The sequence below is a fragment of a genome, unplaced genomic scaffold, assembly GCF_019419815.1.
Source record: "Pyrus x bretschneideri cultivar Hongxiangsu unplaced genomic scaffold, Pyrus_bretschneideri_v1 Contig1, whole genome shotgun sequence".
Taxonomy (NCBI): domain Eukaryota; kingdom Viridiplantae; phylum Streptophyta; class Magnoliopsida; order Rosales; family Rosaceae; genus Pyrus; species Pyrus x bretschneideri.
The window spans coordinates 527,782-543,475 of record NW_025999390.1 but is presented as its reverse complement, the minus strand read 5'-3'; the positions used below and the strand labels follow the sequence as shown (position 1 = coordinate 543,475).

General features: G+C 37.7%; 3 protein-coding genes across 6 annotated transcripts; 1 reads left to right on the top strand and 2 right to left on the bottom strand.

Moving 5' to 3' along the window:
• Positions 1-3,455: 3,455 nt before the first annotated feature.
• On the bottom strand, positions 3,456-4,446 carry LOC103927804 (snakin-2). Its single transcript, XM_048577411.1, has 3 exons — positions 4,248-4,446; positions 4,064-4,108; positions 3,456-3,964 (listed from the first exon to the last, which is right to left on the bottom strand). Exons 1-3 carry the CDS (start codon positions 4,338-4,340, stop codon positions 3,779-3,781), a joined length of 324 nt encoding a protein of 107 aa, XP_048433368.1. The 5' UTR covers positions 4,341-4,446; the 3' UTR covers positions 3,456-3,778.
• A 3,602-nt stretch (positions 4,447-8,048) lies between these two features.
• On the bottom strand, positions 8,049-10,895 carry LOC103929245 (probable alkaline/neutral invertase D). 2 transcript variants are annotated; one of them, XM_048577396.1, is made up of 5 exons: positions 10,735-10,895; positions 10,130-10,582; positions 9,568-9,999; positions 8,908-9,466; positions 8,049-8,770 (listed from the first exon to the last, which is right to left on the bottom strand). In XM_048577396.1, exons 2-5 carry the CDS (start codon positions 10,484-10,486, stop codon positions 8,475-8,477), a joined length of 1,644 nt encoding a protein of 547 aa, XP_048433353.1. In that variant the 5' UTR covers positions 10,487-10,582; positions 10,735-10,895; the 3' UTR covers positions 8,049-8,474. The 2 variants fall into 2 exon arrangements, with proteins under 2 accessions (XP_048433353.1, XP_048433351.1); XM_048577394.1 differs by having other exon boundaries at positions 10,130-10,895.
• Positions 10,896-12,994: 2,099 nt separating this feature from the next.
• On the top strand, positions 12,995-15,575 carry LOC103927792 (spindle pole body component 110). Of its 3 annotated transcripts, XM_048577368.1 has the most exons (6): positions 12,995-13,341; positions 13,453-13,564; positions 13,964-14,472; positions 14,596-14,730; positions 14,936-14,953; positions 15,001-15,575. In XM_048577368.1, the coding sequence occupies exons 1-4, from the start codon at positions 13,138-13,140 to the stop codon at positions 14,701-14,703; spliced, it is 933 nt and encodes a 310-aa protein (XP_048433325.1). In that variant the 5' UTR covers positions 12,995-13,137; the 3' UTR covers positions 14,704-14,730; positions 14,936-14,953; positions 15,001-15,575. The 3 variants fall into 3 exon arrangements, with proteins under 3 accessions (XP_048433325.1, XP_018498198.2, XP_009335027.2); XM_018642682.2 differs by having other exon boundaries at positions 14,936-15,575; XM_009336752.3 differs by having other exon boundaries at positions 14,817-15,575.
• The last annotated feature ends 119 nt before the right edge of the window (positions 15,576-15,694 follow it).

Genomic DNA, 15,694 nt, shown 5'->3' with positions numbered 1-15,694 from the left:
TTTATATGTTTTTTTTTCCAAAGGAAGAGAAAATCGTCGATTTATTAGTTGCTTCGATCGTTTGCCAGATATCTCTCTCGTTTTTTTTTTCTTTTTCTGAGGGAGTGAAAAGAGCTCAGAAAATAAGCAGAAGCAAAACAGAGGAGATTCAGAGAGGAGGAGGAGGAGGAGAAGATAAGACAAAAAGCAAAAGCGATCAAGGGCAAAGCGATTTGTTAAAAAAGCCACTGAAATGTAAATCACTTCCGTTCCCCCACTCGTGCCCAGAGAATCAGGTTCTTCTTCGTGAGAGAGAGAGAGAGAGAGAGAGAGAGACGTAAGGGTGAAGAGAAAAGGAAGAAAAAGGGTCTTCTCTGCGACTGAGAGACCCGTGAAAATAATGTGGATTGGGGAGAGAGGAGAGTTAGATCGCATTAAAATTATTGAAAATTAAATGGGAAAACAATTAATGCTGCCGATTCGATTGGAAACCCAATTTTCTTCCACCCAACCCACCAAATTAAATCCAACAATTTCTCTCTTTATTTATGATCCGAACCCATTCATTGAATTCATCAGCTTCCCAAAAGCACTTATGGGAAAAGTTGACACTGAAGGAGCCCAGCCAGCTTTAAAAATTGAAGCTTGAATTTTGGAAAACCAGAGAGAAAGCAAGAGAGAAGAAAAGCAGAAAGCCAAACGCAGAACCCAGAAACCACAAAAATGCTTCCGAAAAGACGGAAAGACCGAAGCTTTTCTCCTTCTTCTCCCTCCCACCTCACGTCATTCCACCATCCACGGTAACACTCTCTCTATCAGTCTGTGGTCCCCTCGCAGCCGATAGATCACACACCATCTTCTGATGGATCGGACAACTTTATATCCCGCGTGGCATCCTACATCAGACAAACCTCCCACCTCCACCACCTGCCCTACCACTTCACCTCCGCCGCGCTCGCCTTCTCCTGCCGTCAGTGTGGAACCCAAATTTCTTGAATCCGACGGTTGTTACTCTTCCTCGTGGCAGCATCAGAAAGTTCTCCGTACGAAACGACTGTGCTTCTCTTTCTTTGTTTGCAGCACATCCATGGGTTATATTATGTATCTCCCTGTTCCCACACCCAACGATTCTCTTTTCTCACCCAACGTACGTATATGTATTCTCTACGGTACTCTCTACAAATACGTACGCTTATAGTGCGCGTGCAAAACGCAACACAACGGAAGTCAGGAAGGAAGAGTGGAATAGTAGATTGCAGAATGCAGGGCGACTTGTGTGCACGCTCCTGATGGGCGCGTGGGCGAAGGGTGGGAATTTTTAGTACAAAACGTGTGCATCTGTGAGCGTCTGACTGAGTGACACTAAAATCTGCGGATGTGCATGCAGCTGCAGGGGAAGATATAATATGTCCAATTCTAGAGAGAGAAGAGCAGTTGCTTTGGGAGTCACGAGGACGAGGAGGGAGAGAGAGGAGTTGGAAACTCGGCGATTAATTGGTTGGTTAGTGGGGGGTTTGGGGTTTATACAGTAGGTTTCATTCTCTGGAACTTGAAGCGGCAGAGGGAGAGAGTCACGTTTGTTGCGTGGCTCGCTCTTTACCGGGCAATTACTAAAGAAGGCCTTTAGCTAAATTTTTTTCACATAATAAAGAGACTCCGCATTAGTATTCCAGACGTATAAGATTATCGATTATTCACATGACATTGTATAACTGTTTTAAGTTACTGTCACTTTAACGTCTCTATTTGAAATAATTTGAGGCAAATGTAATTGGTGCAATGCAATCCAGGATTCCATAGGTTCCAGATTGTTAAGAAACCGGGAAAAGTGGTGTTTATTCGATATCGGGTAACGTGAATAGCGTCAAAACCCAGAGACATGTTGGATCTCACCACTCATGCTTAAAATATGGTGTTTGTTATTTCCCATATGTTGGGCGTCCACATTTACCAAAGTCGAATAAACATTTGCATGTGTTGTTTGGACCTGATTATCATTGGTCCCCAAAATTGGAGAGAAATGTGTATTTGTTCTGGCCCATTGGGCCTTCAATAAAACACCGACTTTTCTGTAGCATTCAAGTTAATGGACTTAGTATTTACAATGAGCTACTTTGTGAAAATAAATAAATAAAAATATCCACGTGGCAATATTTTATTAAATTTGTAAGACTTAAATATTTGCCACATCAGCATATGTATGAAATTTTTGACATAGTTAACGAAAAATTACATTTTTATACTAAAAAGTCAATTCTGGTACGATTCACTTTACCCTTTATTTTGTCTTTATCGTTGAAATTCAAAGTTTTCAAGTTTTTTTCATTAATTTTTCTAAAAAAAAAAAAAAAAAAAAAAAACAGAACAAGGATTAAGTAGTTTAAGTACTTACCTTTTCATTGGAATTAGCGGCGAGCTGGAGAACGAGAAGAAAAGCGAGAACGTGAGTGATTAGAACCTTCAACATCATTTTGGCCACGGGGTATTTGTATATACTCAATCTCTCGGAGGCGCCGTACGGTTAGAACTGAGAACTGGTGTGGTGTTTATAGAAAAGTTTCATGAGGTTCATGGGACATGGAGGTCATTTAATTCAGTGATACATCGATGACAAAAAGTGCTCCACTATGTAAATAAAGTTTAGAAAGTTACATACTTTTGGCGAAAATTACAGTTTTATTTTTATAAATTTGAATTATCACGTCTAAATTCTATGAAATTAACTTTAATTAGTGAATGGATATATCTTTAATGTTTTTGGCATCTACTGCTAGTGAAATTGACCATATGTATTCAATTTTCAGACCTATAAACCCATAAATGTGAAAATTTTAAAACCCATAAATGTGAAAAATTTAACAATCATATTTAATGAGTTCAATGTACGTGTAGATAAATTGTTCAAGTACGCATGCATGAATAAACGTAAGTGTATAAAAGACGGATAAAAGGAGACAGTTTAAGAGTTGGTAGACTGCTTAGTTAACTTAAACCAGGACATAATTTGGTAAAATCCTAGTTAAGTAACAAAGCACTGTATCTGTATGACTAAGAATTTCGTGCGTTGCATCATAATCCAGACGTTTCAGACGTTTGTCGTTAGGGTTTTGGCACATACAACTTTCAGTTTCAGCTTGTAAATTTTGCAAAATGGGCTGGATTGGGCTCTGGATCATTACAAATAAGGCCCATGATATAATTTATGCTTTTCAGTCTTGAGTAAAGTAGGCACGTCAATTTCAACTTCAATTGCATTGACTTGTCAGAGATTATGGTCCAAGTTTTCCCTTATGAACAACTCAATCCTCATGATCAATCGGCATCTAATTATTCTCTCAGGCTTATGGAGGAGAAACTGCGTAATCACCTGGATAGTTAGTCAATCAGATCACTCTTCCAAAGATGATTGCATGTATGTTGAAACTCGTACGTACTTATATAAAGTCAGATGACACTTAAATAGAGCAAAGTACGAATTTGTGAAAATTGCATGATCATTGAATTCGTGAGTACAGAGATTTATTGAACACGCAAAGAAAAATATTGATTACAGGTAAAACAGGAAGAAAAAAAAAGTCACTATTACATCACTAGCTCAATGTCACAGGACTCCCAACACTCCAGAACAATAACATTAATACAAGCAATTTCTGTAGCTTTAATTACACAAAGGGGCATTTATATTTATTTTAAAACACATTATTTATATATCTGAAGGCATGAGCACCTTCAATTCCCATAGCACCTGCATGCCCTAATATGAGCAAGCTTGTTTGAGTTTTCAAAACAGAGGATTGATTCAAGGGCACTTGCGTCTGCCGCCGTGGGTAGTGAGGCTGGCGTAGCACGGGCAGGCCTCTTGATTGCCGGCGGTACCCGGAGGAACACAGTTGCAACGCTGGCAGCAAGTCCCGCATGCTCTCTTGCATAGATTAGGCCTAGATGATAAACGACAGCGAGCACTGCATGCCCCGCCACAGTCTACACATATATTTACATTTAATCAAACACTATGGTACTATATATATACCAAATCATATTAAAATTAAACAATAATATATATATGTACGTAATTAATTACCTATTTTCTTGAGAGAGAACTCTGTTCTGATCCTGGATTTGTGTTTACCTGCAAAATCAAAGCATAAAACATGCATATACCACCTTGAAGCTTAGCTTGTAAAACATGAAAAACAAAAGATGAAGCTAGCAAATAATAAAGTAGCTAGTTAATTATAATTATAAGCGAGAACTTAATAAATAATTACCTTCTCATCAGCTTCAACGAGATTGAAAACAAGAAGGGAAACGAGAAGCAGTGAAACAATCACAGCCCTGGATGATTTTGAGATGGCAGCCATGGCTGATTAGCGAGATATAATTATTCCCTTAATTATATTCGTTTCAAACCTAATTGAAACTAAGCTTAATGATAGAGGTACTTCTTTGTGGTTTGCATTTGCATGGTTTCCCTATTTATTTATAGGACAGGATTTGCCAGCTGGTGGGTACGTGTGGCAGAATTTCCCACCACTTCTATTAAAACACGTGATGTACCAATTGTATTTCCGTCACAACTAAAAGTTTCTCACATTTTTTTAGAGATTTTTCAGGATGACCGACACACGAGGTGGTACACCACGTGTCACTATATAATGGTAGGATATGTGTGTTAAAAAATTAATAACTTAAAAAATAAAATTTCTCATCACTTACATAAAAACACATGATGTACCATTCGTGTTTCTGTCACAATAAAAAATTTCTCGTAATTTTTGCTTGTTTTGTATTGCTTTAATTTGTGGGGATGAACTTCCAAGTGGCCTTAGGCTTTAGTAGCTCATGGTTTTCATGCACGTCGAAAAGTGATGAGTTTTTGTTTTATTTTTTTCTTCTTTCGTTGTCGCGTATGTAGGTGGAACGAAAGCGCCTAATTAGATGGATAAATAGACACACACCACACGTAGTCTCGAGGACTGAAGATAAAGGATCAAGTTGGACTTATTGTACTCTGTTACGCATATAAAACAGCTAGTGAATCTAGCTAGCTAGCTGTTAAGTATGGAGCCTTCATAGACATGGCAATCAATCAATTCTTCATTTTCTAATTTTGATTTCAATACAAATCTCTTGATGTAATCGAATACCAGAATGAAAATCATTAAAGTTAACTCAAAAGTAAAGATTGTTTTGGTTTAGAATTTGAAACTCTCGTATATAATTTTACAATACATAGTCAGTAAGGATCGTCTTATGAATTTCAGGCATGCACAAAAAAGAAAACACAAAACTCTTGGGTTGATAACTATATGCACTGCTTCAAAATCAAGTGGCTGAGATTAATAGTTGTAAATTAAGGTAATTAAATAAAGAAAAATCCCATAAATAGAAATGGATTGATATTTATTTAGGCCATGCATGGAACTTTTTTGTTTATGTTGGCTGGGCGGACAGGCCTTCTAAAATCAAAGACCAGAAAATGTTAATTAATTAAGCATCAATCACATCCCCCGTTGAGGTACATATGGGGTCGAATGCAGCGTTTTTTTGTCATAAACTAATCTGTTTTTTTTGTCATAAACTAATCTGTTTGGTAGCTTGATAGTATGGTATAATATGATGGGATGGATAATGGAGCCTTCTGGCCAACTTATACATTTATAGGACATGGATCCTTCGCGGATCCAGTTGTCATAGTTTACTTAGTTAAATAATTCGAGTCATTTAAATTTGATCTAACGGTTAAAATTATTATAACTTTTAAAGTGGACCCCTATTTGTAGCAGTTTGATCAAATTTTAATGATCCAGATGATTTGACTATGTGAATTAGGACAACTAGATCCGAAGAAAATCCATGTTCATATTTATATATATACATTACTATATTATATAGGTAGGTATGTATGAAGTGGAATACCGAACCAAATGCCACTAATGAAGTGGTTAGCAATGGATTATTGGTAGTTTTGGACCCAATCATCGTCATCCTATGTCTAATCATTTTATTTCTAGGGTTAACTAGCTACCTTATTAATCCACTAAACAGTGTTTGCCAAGCAAACCAATAATTAACAGAAGGTTATGATCTGGAGATATATATTTTTTGACACATGTTTTGTGGGGCTTATTTTTGGTTTATTTCAACGGTCTAACCGTCTATCTTTTATGTATTATTTCAGACATCTCTTTAAAAAATGATTCAAATCTACAGACATATGACCCTTGGATTAAAATTAGTATTTGTTTGAAGAATCGTATTCGTCCATTTTCTTAGTTACAAATGGATGTCATAATGGTTTTCAATTTGTCTATTTTTTGCAAGGATGTTATTTGAATGATGAATTATATATATGGACATTTTGAATCCTTATAAAAAGTTACGAAATTGTAGCTACAAAAACGTGTGCCAATGTGTGTCCTGGAATCCTAACGCATTAACCAAATATCAACTAGTTTAGTTTATGTATTGTAAGCGGTGGATTGCCCTGGCAGTTAGGACTTTTTATGTTGATTAGGGTCTTCTTCTTTAACCCACTGCTCTCCGAATTCAAACCTCTTCCCTCCTCTTTAGTATAAATTAGTATAGAATATAGTTCATACTAAAAAAATTAATGTAATCAATGTAAGAGCAATACATCTATAAAACGTGAAATTGTGTTGTGTTACTTATGTACAAATTATGTTTAGTGAGAGTGTAAGGTATAAGAACTTTGATTGTAATTGTCGTGATTCTAATATCACTATTTCACTCATCATGTAACGTATAGCTAACGCACGTGCACTTCGAGAAAGGTGTAGTTGTCGCTTGGTGCAAACTTTAAGCCTATGCCTTATCTCAAATGAATGAGACCACACAGCTGTAGCCTGGAGGAGGACTGAATAAGTCGCGCAACAGCTGTAATCTGCTCACTTTGCAATCTCGCCAAAAGACAATTTGATTGGGGCCATCGTTCCGGAACTTGATTAACAATTTGATTAGCTAATTACAATTGTCCTGTTCCTGTAGTTTTCAATTGCATGAGCAGCCTGTGGTTTCTGATATTTCATGAGCTAAAATCTGAAGCTGGAAAGTAGAATCTCACTCATGAAACTAGCTATTATTGGCGACCGGCAGCACACGACAAAAGCACTTTTTCCTTTTGGTCGTGACTATAATAAAAGCACTTTTTATGCTGCAAAATCTTGGGCCTTTTGGGTACAAGGTAGAAAGTAAAAACAACTGGACTTTTCTGAGGCCTTTTGGGTACAAAATCTTAGGCCTTCTCAAGTTTGCTGTCCAACAAGCCCATGGACTTTTCTGACACGCATGACACGCATGCGGTAGCCGTGGGAGAGTTCAGTTAAGAATTTCAACGTACCCCCTCTCTCAGAGAGAGTTCAGTTAAGCAATTTGAACTCCAATCTCATTGGTTGAGTTATGTCCAAAGTATGCAAATAAGGGAGGCTTTTGAAGGCTTTCATCACAAAAGTCCTGAATCGTATGGATGCCACTTGCAGGATAGGATTGGATTGGATGAGATTTGACTGTACTAGCCCTAGTGAAGACAGAATAGGTTAGAATTGAGAAGCTAATTAAGCCTGTAGGAAGCTTTGGTGAAGCTATCAGATCCACCACCAAAGCCCGATAACATCGATGGTCCCGATCTAGGAAGAGAGAGAGATGGTGTGGACGAAGATATCATCAATGGAGAAGAAGGTGAAGCGTGAGCGTTGAACTGAGAGAAACAACGCCTAGCGTAAAACAGACTTGTAATCGTGTGTGAAGGTGAGTTACATAACACACCATATTTTGAACTCATAACCTATCTTGTGTTGTCTAATTCAAATTACATTTAGACATAACAAATATTGGCTGGGTTACAAGTCCAATTTAATTGAACATAACCCATCTCATTCAGCCTACTAAATGAGACTTTAGAGTTTAGACTTAACATCTCATTGCAAGTCTCTCTCTTACTTTTCTTCTTGCAAAACTTCATTTGATTGTTCGGGGAAAAAAAAAAAAAAAAAAAACTTTTGATGATGATCCATGACTGTTAAACAGTACTTCAAGTGTCATAATTTAAGTAGAATAAATGATATATTTTTTCATATCTTTCCCCTAAACCTTTTTTTGTCCTTCTAGGTTAGAAATTCGAACAAAGGCAAAGCAAAGGAAAACATGAAGGCGGACGCTTACCTTCGACCAAAAAAAGTTATGAAATTTGAACTTGTGATTTTATGGGATTTTATATAGAAGTTGTCAATCATTTATAAGTTAAGCTATCAAATTAAAAAATTAAAATTAAGAAATCATTTGATAACCAACTGTATTCAGTTTTTTTTTTTTTTTTTTTTTTTTTTCCAAAGAAGAGTATAAACTATAAAAGGTGTTTAAACGCTAGATGCTTAAAGTTCCACTTTCTCACCCAAATTAACATGGCCAAAAGTGCCTGCATGCATACAATATTGTAACACGCATTTGCATACATTTGGCAAGAAAAATGATAGAAATTAGGAGGTCCATGAAGCAGATCTTTTAATAAGGGGTTTCATTTGCTCGTCCTCCTCCAATGCTATCATGCCCAAATGAGACGGGTCTTCCAGCATCATCTTCGCCACCAAGTACCCCGCTATCGACCACGTCTGGTACTTCCGTGCCTGCTTCCCCATGTACCTCCCTAGCTTCCCATCATAGTACTCCGGCCACCCATCTTTCGACAACCGGCTCTCCGCCAGCTCGATCGCACGCCTTGCAATCTGGGGCCGTCCGGTCTTTATGCATGCTGCCGTTAACAGCCACAGCAGTACTGCGACCGTCACAAATTCATTAATTAACATAACATGTTTTCACACAAATTTCATTTCCCAAAACATTTTACGTGTTCTAAATAAAAATATTTGAACAAAACGCCAATGAGCGAGTACTTTATAGGCATAAGTTTACCTGGCCAAGAGCCTCCATTGTGGTAACTCCATCTAGTATTCTTTGGATCACAGCCTGTAACAATCCTCCACTCATGACTTTCTATTGCCGGATAGCAAATCTTCAACGGCATTTCTCCGACCAACTCTTCCCACCGTGACTCAATAAGATCCATGATCGCCGACGCCTGCTCCGGCGTAGCCAACGACGATAAAATCGCCACGCAATTGCCCAAACAGAACCACCGGAAATCCATCCTGGCCGGGCTCACGTTGCCGATGAAGTAACCGCCGCGACTCGGCATGAAATCGAACACCCAATCGGGCAGCGAATCCGGCATGACGTTGAACTTGTTTACCGCCGTGTGCGAGTACTCCTCCGTCTTGTAGCGGTAGATGTCGTTGAGCTGCTTCAGGTCCAGCCAGAAGTAGCTGCGCAAGTGGTAGCTCAGGGCGTGGAGGCGGTCGGTTATGCGCTTCACGAATTCTTTGCCGCAGTTGTCTTGCTTGAGCAGAACCAGAGCGCATCGTAATGCCATGAAGAACAGTGCTTGAATTTCGATTGGATATCCATACACACCCTGCAAATTGTATATTTGTCATATTTTGACGTGTTATCGACAATGATATGGAAGCAATTAGTACACTGAAGGTGTTTGATAAAATGCGCAAATAAACTAACCATTCTGCGATCAATCATACAGCAACCATCAGCACAGAGCAGAGTAGGGAAAGTATCAAATCCTTCCGAGAGGCAAAGATCCAGGATGAGGCGAATGCCGTTTTGGCATTCGGGCATTTCGGAGACCGAAGTGTCCCCGGTAGACTTTGTGTAAGCGCGAAGCAATATTATCCACCAAAATCCAGAATCAACCGGAGCTACTCTTCCAATTGCGCTCTCTCCGAAATCCGCTGTTATGGTTTCGAAGTTTCTTACGGGGTCATGGAGCACTTTGAAGCTCGCCGGCATGACACCTTCTCCTAGCTTGAACTGGTCCACAATTTTCTCCAACGATTGGAGGCGAAGTGTTTTCAAAAGAAAGTTCTTCACTATCTCCTCCTCTCCATTCATCAAAAATGCCAATGCGCTTGGCACAAAATCTCTAACAAACACCTATACATTAAATAAATTTGTAACGTTAATTCGAGGAAAGTAAGCACAAAAGGAACTGGCTACAAAATATGGATATACGGCTTCAAGTCGGTTTAGTGTTCCTCAGTTGTATTTTTGATTAAAAGTTTACCTGATCATAGTTAAGTTCTTCGACAGAATGGTCGACAGCGGCGAGGGTTCCAACAGGCTGGCCTCGGAAGTGCACGACAGAGCGCCGCAGGGTTTCCCAGGCATCGGAAACCACGGGATGCGACTCATAGTTCAGTCTAGGACTCCCCAGAAAACTGGATCTTCTACAAGGAGACCCTATATTGGACAACTCGCTGAACGACCTTTCACCGAAGGATCTCTTCTTCTCCACACTTACTGGTCTAGGCCTGTCCAGTAACCTCAGAAAATCGGAGTCTTCTCCGATTTCAAAAACGACTGTCTCTTGAGTTGTTGTATTCCCAGTTTGTGAAGCATGATCGGCATGAACTGGAGACATATCTTTGGATTCTTGATCCTTGAATATTGATCGAAAACAGCGATTTTGTATCAAAGTTAGGGTTTAAGAATCTGCATATGTTGGCCAACACGAGTTCTTCACAACAAAATATCATGTTATATACATTTCACACCGTTTGCACTACCAAAAAAGTGAGGTAGATTAAACACATGAAGTTGTAGGATATTGAAAGCAACTAATTCTTTTATTATTTTTTGTAGAAGTCGTTGAGTAGAACTTTTGCTTACCCAAAAACGTAGCAGAAAAGCTAACGAAAGGAAGAAGATGGCTGGTCGCCATGGTGGTGATGCGGGCAATGTGGCATTTTATATGGTGGAGGGAATTGGGAGGATAAAAAAGTTAGCAACAAGGAAGCAAGTGGTCTCGTAGTTTTTTACATCAAACATAAGTACAAGACAATGAATTTTAACATAACTGTAAAAAGTAAGTGGCGTTGTTCCTGTTGTTAAAGGGAGACAAATTGTCTAAACATAGCATGAGAGTTATCACGCCCAAACTTTCTTTTTTTTTTATAAAAAAAAAAAAAAAAAAGTTATGCAAAAGGGGGTAACTAATGTCCTTATTAGTCATTTTACAAATTGACAAATTTGTAATTAAAAAATTCATAAAAAGATGGGTGGGAAGATAAGACATTGAGATGGGAATAACAACTTTTTTTTTATATATTGTGTGTTTACTAATATTATCATTGTCAATAAGAATGTTTATCTAATACGTGAACAACTAAGTATTATATATTTTTTAACGCATTGCAAGCGCGTGAAAAATATAAAATCATATTAGAAAACATATCAGTTGGGCATTAATAACGGACATCATTCATTACATAAATTCTTTATGTAAACTTCACGTTAATTTTATTATATTTTGTAATTAAAACAGTCAGCAACATGTGTGAGATAAGTTTGCCACGCATAATCAACAGCAAATGCGTTTATAATATGGTAAACAAATTATTGACAACATAACAAACCGGTGGTTCAAAAAGTTGGAGAACTTAAATTTATAAACAAATCCTACACAAAAGTGATTAATTTACATAATTTCTTTAATTGATAACTTTGAATAGTCAAGCGCAAGTTCCATGACGTATTTATTTAATTCAAATCCAATGTTTGTATCTTTACACAATTTATTCTCTACACCCACATTCTATTTTATTTAGTTATAATTATCACTTTAGACCCAGCATTAGTTCTTAATCTATCCTAATAAAAAACCTAACCAATTATCTAAACTTCTCTTTACACCCAAATGTTATCATTAATTGTTTCTGCTTCAATTATATAAAATAAAAGCTAAATTGTAGTAAAGGTCCTTTAACTATATCACAAGTTTAGTTTTTGTCTCTAAGCTCTACTAATAATTTATTTCATCCTCGATTTATATCTTTGTTGCACTGGTTGTCTTTTTCTTTAGCTTCATCAACTTTTCCGTTAAGTTGAGGGGCAAAATGAAAATTCATCTCAAATGACTTAGGGTGGACAAATTAGAGGGATCACCTTTATCATTGTCATGAACTAAAGTAAAAGAGTTATGTTAATCTTAGAAACTATTTTGACTGAAAAAAACCAAATGTAAATGACGATAATGCCTTTGAAAAAGTCTGGCAAAGGGCCATCGCAAAGCGTAGCTTCCAAATTGCAACATAGCATGAAATTTGAATGGTTAATTATACGTAATATGTATTTAAGTGATAGTTGCACATGGATTATGGACACTCCAAAAAAAACCACTCCTCACAAGCATAATTAGTAAAACATGAAATGAGTATATTATGTAAAAAATACGTAGTGTATTATTCAACAAAATTGCTAAAAAATTATTTTTTTAAAATGTGGCCATTTTTTATTTTATTATATATATTTATATTATTTATTCGATAATATATTAAAAATATGTATCGTAAATGTGAATTTGATATATTTTACTGAAAAATATATTACCTGTATTCAACGTAAAAAAAAACCTAAGTATGTGTATAGTATTTTAGAGTTATAAAAACGTGCAATTTAATGAATGATTAAAACGTGTATGGAAAACAAAAGCATTTTTACAAAATACGTTTGTGATAGTATTATACTTCAATATATTAACTATGCTCATAAGTTTATTTTTATTTTGAAAAAAAATAAAAATAAAGAGTGAATAATGACTTTTCAGAGTGCCCAAAACAGCATCGAATAAAATAAAAACAGAATTTTTTTTTTGAGCAAATGATATTATACACTAAAGGGGTGAGAGAGTAGCCTAAGTCTCAAAATGAGCTAGCAATAATGTGGTTCAAATTCGCATTTGGTGAGAACCAAATCTAAAATCTATCACTTACAAAAAAATATCACTAAACTATAGTACTAAGTGATAAAAACTCTGTGAAGGCCCAAGTTATTTAAATACAACCCAACTCAGCCCAATCCAACTCACTCTCACTTCTCATCTGATACACCGCTTCGCTATCAAACACGAGACCTTTTGTGATTTTTTTCGACCGTTGAAACTTTTGACAACTCCCAACTCTTTACACTGTTACTGCTGCTCTCTCTCCAACGGTCTCATTCTTCTTATTCCCCAAAACTCCGCTCTCCAAAGACCCGATCTTTTTTTTCTTCTTCTGCGATTTCTCTTTCCAAATGGGCACCAAAGAACGCCCGGACTCCACCTCTCAGCGCCAGAATTGGCAGAACATATTCAACGCTGTGGTGCAGTTGCTGCGGTCCCAGCAATCGAAGCTCGAGACAATGACCGCCGACAGAAAAGTCTTCGAAGATCGCGTCAGAGTGCAAGAAGAGAAGTGGGTCTCCGCATTTCATCTCTTGGGAGATCAAATCCGCCAGGTAATTTCCCCATTTTTCCAATTTCGTAAAATTAGGGTTTCATGTATTGGCATCCGATTTTTCGGGGGGTTTCTGAAATTTTGTGTGGGTTTCTTGTAATTATGTGTGTAGATGAAGGTGAATTTGGAATTGAAAGAGATGGAAGGCTCCGTTGAGGCGGCCAAGTTAGGGTGGGCGCTTAGTATGAAGCAACAAGAGGCTTACACCACCAAACTCAAGTTAGGTGAGTGTTGATCTTTTCGTATATGCTAAAAAGGTTCTTGCTTTATCAGCTTGATTTTCTGAAGATTATGTTGGATTCGATAGAATTCTGTTTTTCGAAGAACAAGAAAACTTGGGTTTGGTATTTATAGCGTTCCATGTCGATTTGAGTAGCAATTTGAGTTAATCTGCCTTTTTTCTGGTCAATGTATTGGGTTTGTATTGTCTATATAAGCACCTCGAATTTGTTTGATTTCGATGATATTTGCGTCAAAATATCCCATGTTATCAAATTAGTACGGGCCTCTTATTTTTGAGCCATAGATGGTAAACTTTAGTCAGGTTATGAGGTACTTGTTGTATGTGGGTGTATATTCGGACTGTTTTTGTGATGTTATTCTTGATGTTTTTGTACTTGCAGAATACTCGGACAGTGAGTTAGAAGGTTTCAAAGCATGGTTTGACCTGCACTCCAACAATTACACCACCTTAAAGCAGCAATGTGATAAGCTTGCTTCCGAAAAGAGCTTCGCGTGGCATCAGTACGGCCTTATGGAAAACGATTTCAAAATTAAACTGAAGAGCAAGAATTCTGAACTCGAGCAGGCGAATGCAAAGATACAAACTCTTCTTGCTAGTATGGAGCAGTTACAGTCCTCAAATAATGAAAAGGATGACAAGATTGGAATATTAACAAGTAAAGTTGCTACGATGGAGACCGATTCAAACAAGTTGAAGGAAGAAATTTCGAAACTTTCAAAGGACTTGGATTTGTTAAGAAATGCAGCAAGTACTTCGTCTACTCCTGTTTTGAACCGTTGCACAACAAGAGCTAGAGGCAAGAGTAGTGCTAAGGATAAAATTAACGTGACTGTGAAGAAAGATTTGTCGGCTGCTCAACTTACTCAATCTACAAAGGAGACCAAAAAGGTACTTCCTAATATTATTTCTCTCTTCTGCTTTTTCGTAGTGTCGTCGATGCTAAACTGTGGAGTAGAGGACCTTATCTTTTACTAAAATTACAACTTTGATGTTTTGTTTCTGGTTGATCAGGGGAACGGCAGTTCGAAGAGAAAAGCAGATGATGGTGTAACCATTTCTGAGACTCCGAAGTTGTTCTCATCTAGATTTAAAGTACCCAAACTGAAGAACGGATCATGATGATTGTCTCCGCATCGCTTCCGGCAGGTTAGATTGTCACACTGTAGTTTCATGTGGAGTTTTTTAGTTTTAGGATTCATAGGTTTTGTGTAAATTATGCGTCTATTCTTTAGGCTGGAAAGTGGGAAGAAGTGTTTGTCAAGCATCTCGACAGTTTTTAGCATTTGGGCCTGTAGCATGGTTCTAGGCATCTATATATGGAAAGCTCAAACGTGAAACAATTGTATTTCAGAAAGGGATTTGTTTACAAGATGAAACCGGCTAGCTCTCTTGCTGCACAATGCTTTGTTACACAATGATGATGCATGGAGTCTCAAAGCGGTAACCTACATAATCTTAACTAATGATAAGAACCCCAGTGAGGCCGTCACCTGGACTGCAGATAAGACCGACAAGACACCAAGACCAGCAACAGCCCAAGAAACAAAGCCACGCCCCATGGGGATGCTCCTCCACCTTCAGCTGCCTTATCAGCCACCTCTTCCTTTGTCCTCGCTGGAAGGTTCCCGTATCTGTAGCAAATAGTTAGCAACAACGATCAACAACAAGGGCACAAACAAGAGAAATATGTTGAAGCCGAATTGAGTTCTCTCCATCTGCGACTTGTAGCTGGTGTAAGATGAAAATATTAATAAAGCAACTACGATGCCAACTAGCAGTCACTAAAAACGACGGCGGCGCAGAGACGGAGGCTAGGCTCTCCTCCATCCACCCCTTCCTTTTCTCTCACTCAATAACCAGCCCATCTCTCTCTCTAGCAAAGGTTTTCCTTTCTCTCTTGTGTGATTGAGCTGAAGGACGAGGATGTTATTATATAAGCCAAGTCACTGTAGGATGTTTCCAACTAATATAATACAATAATATTACGTGTATTACCTCTTCTACGTGACATTGTATCACTGGTTCGAGATGCAACGTGGCATTGCAGGGTTGACAGCAAGAGGATATAAGAGTAGTATGGGAAATGGAGCTTAACTTTTCCCCAAGCAAG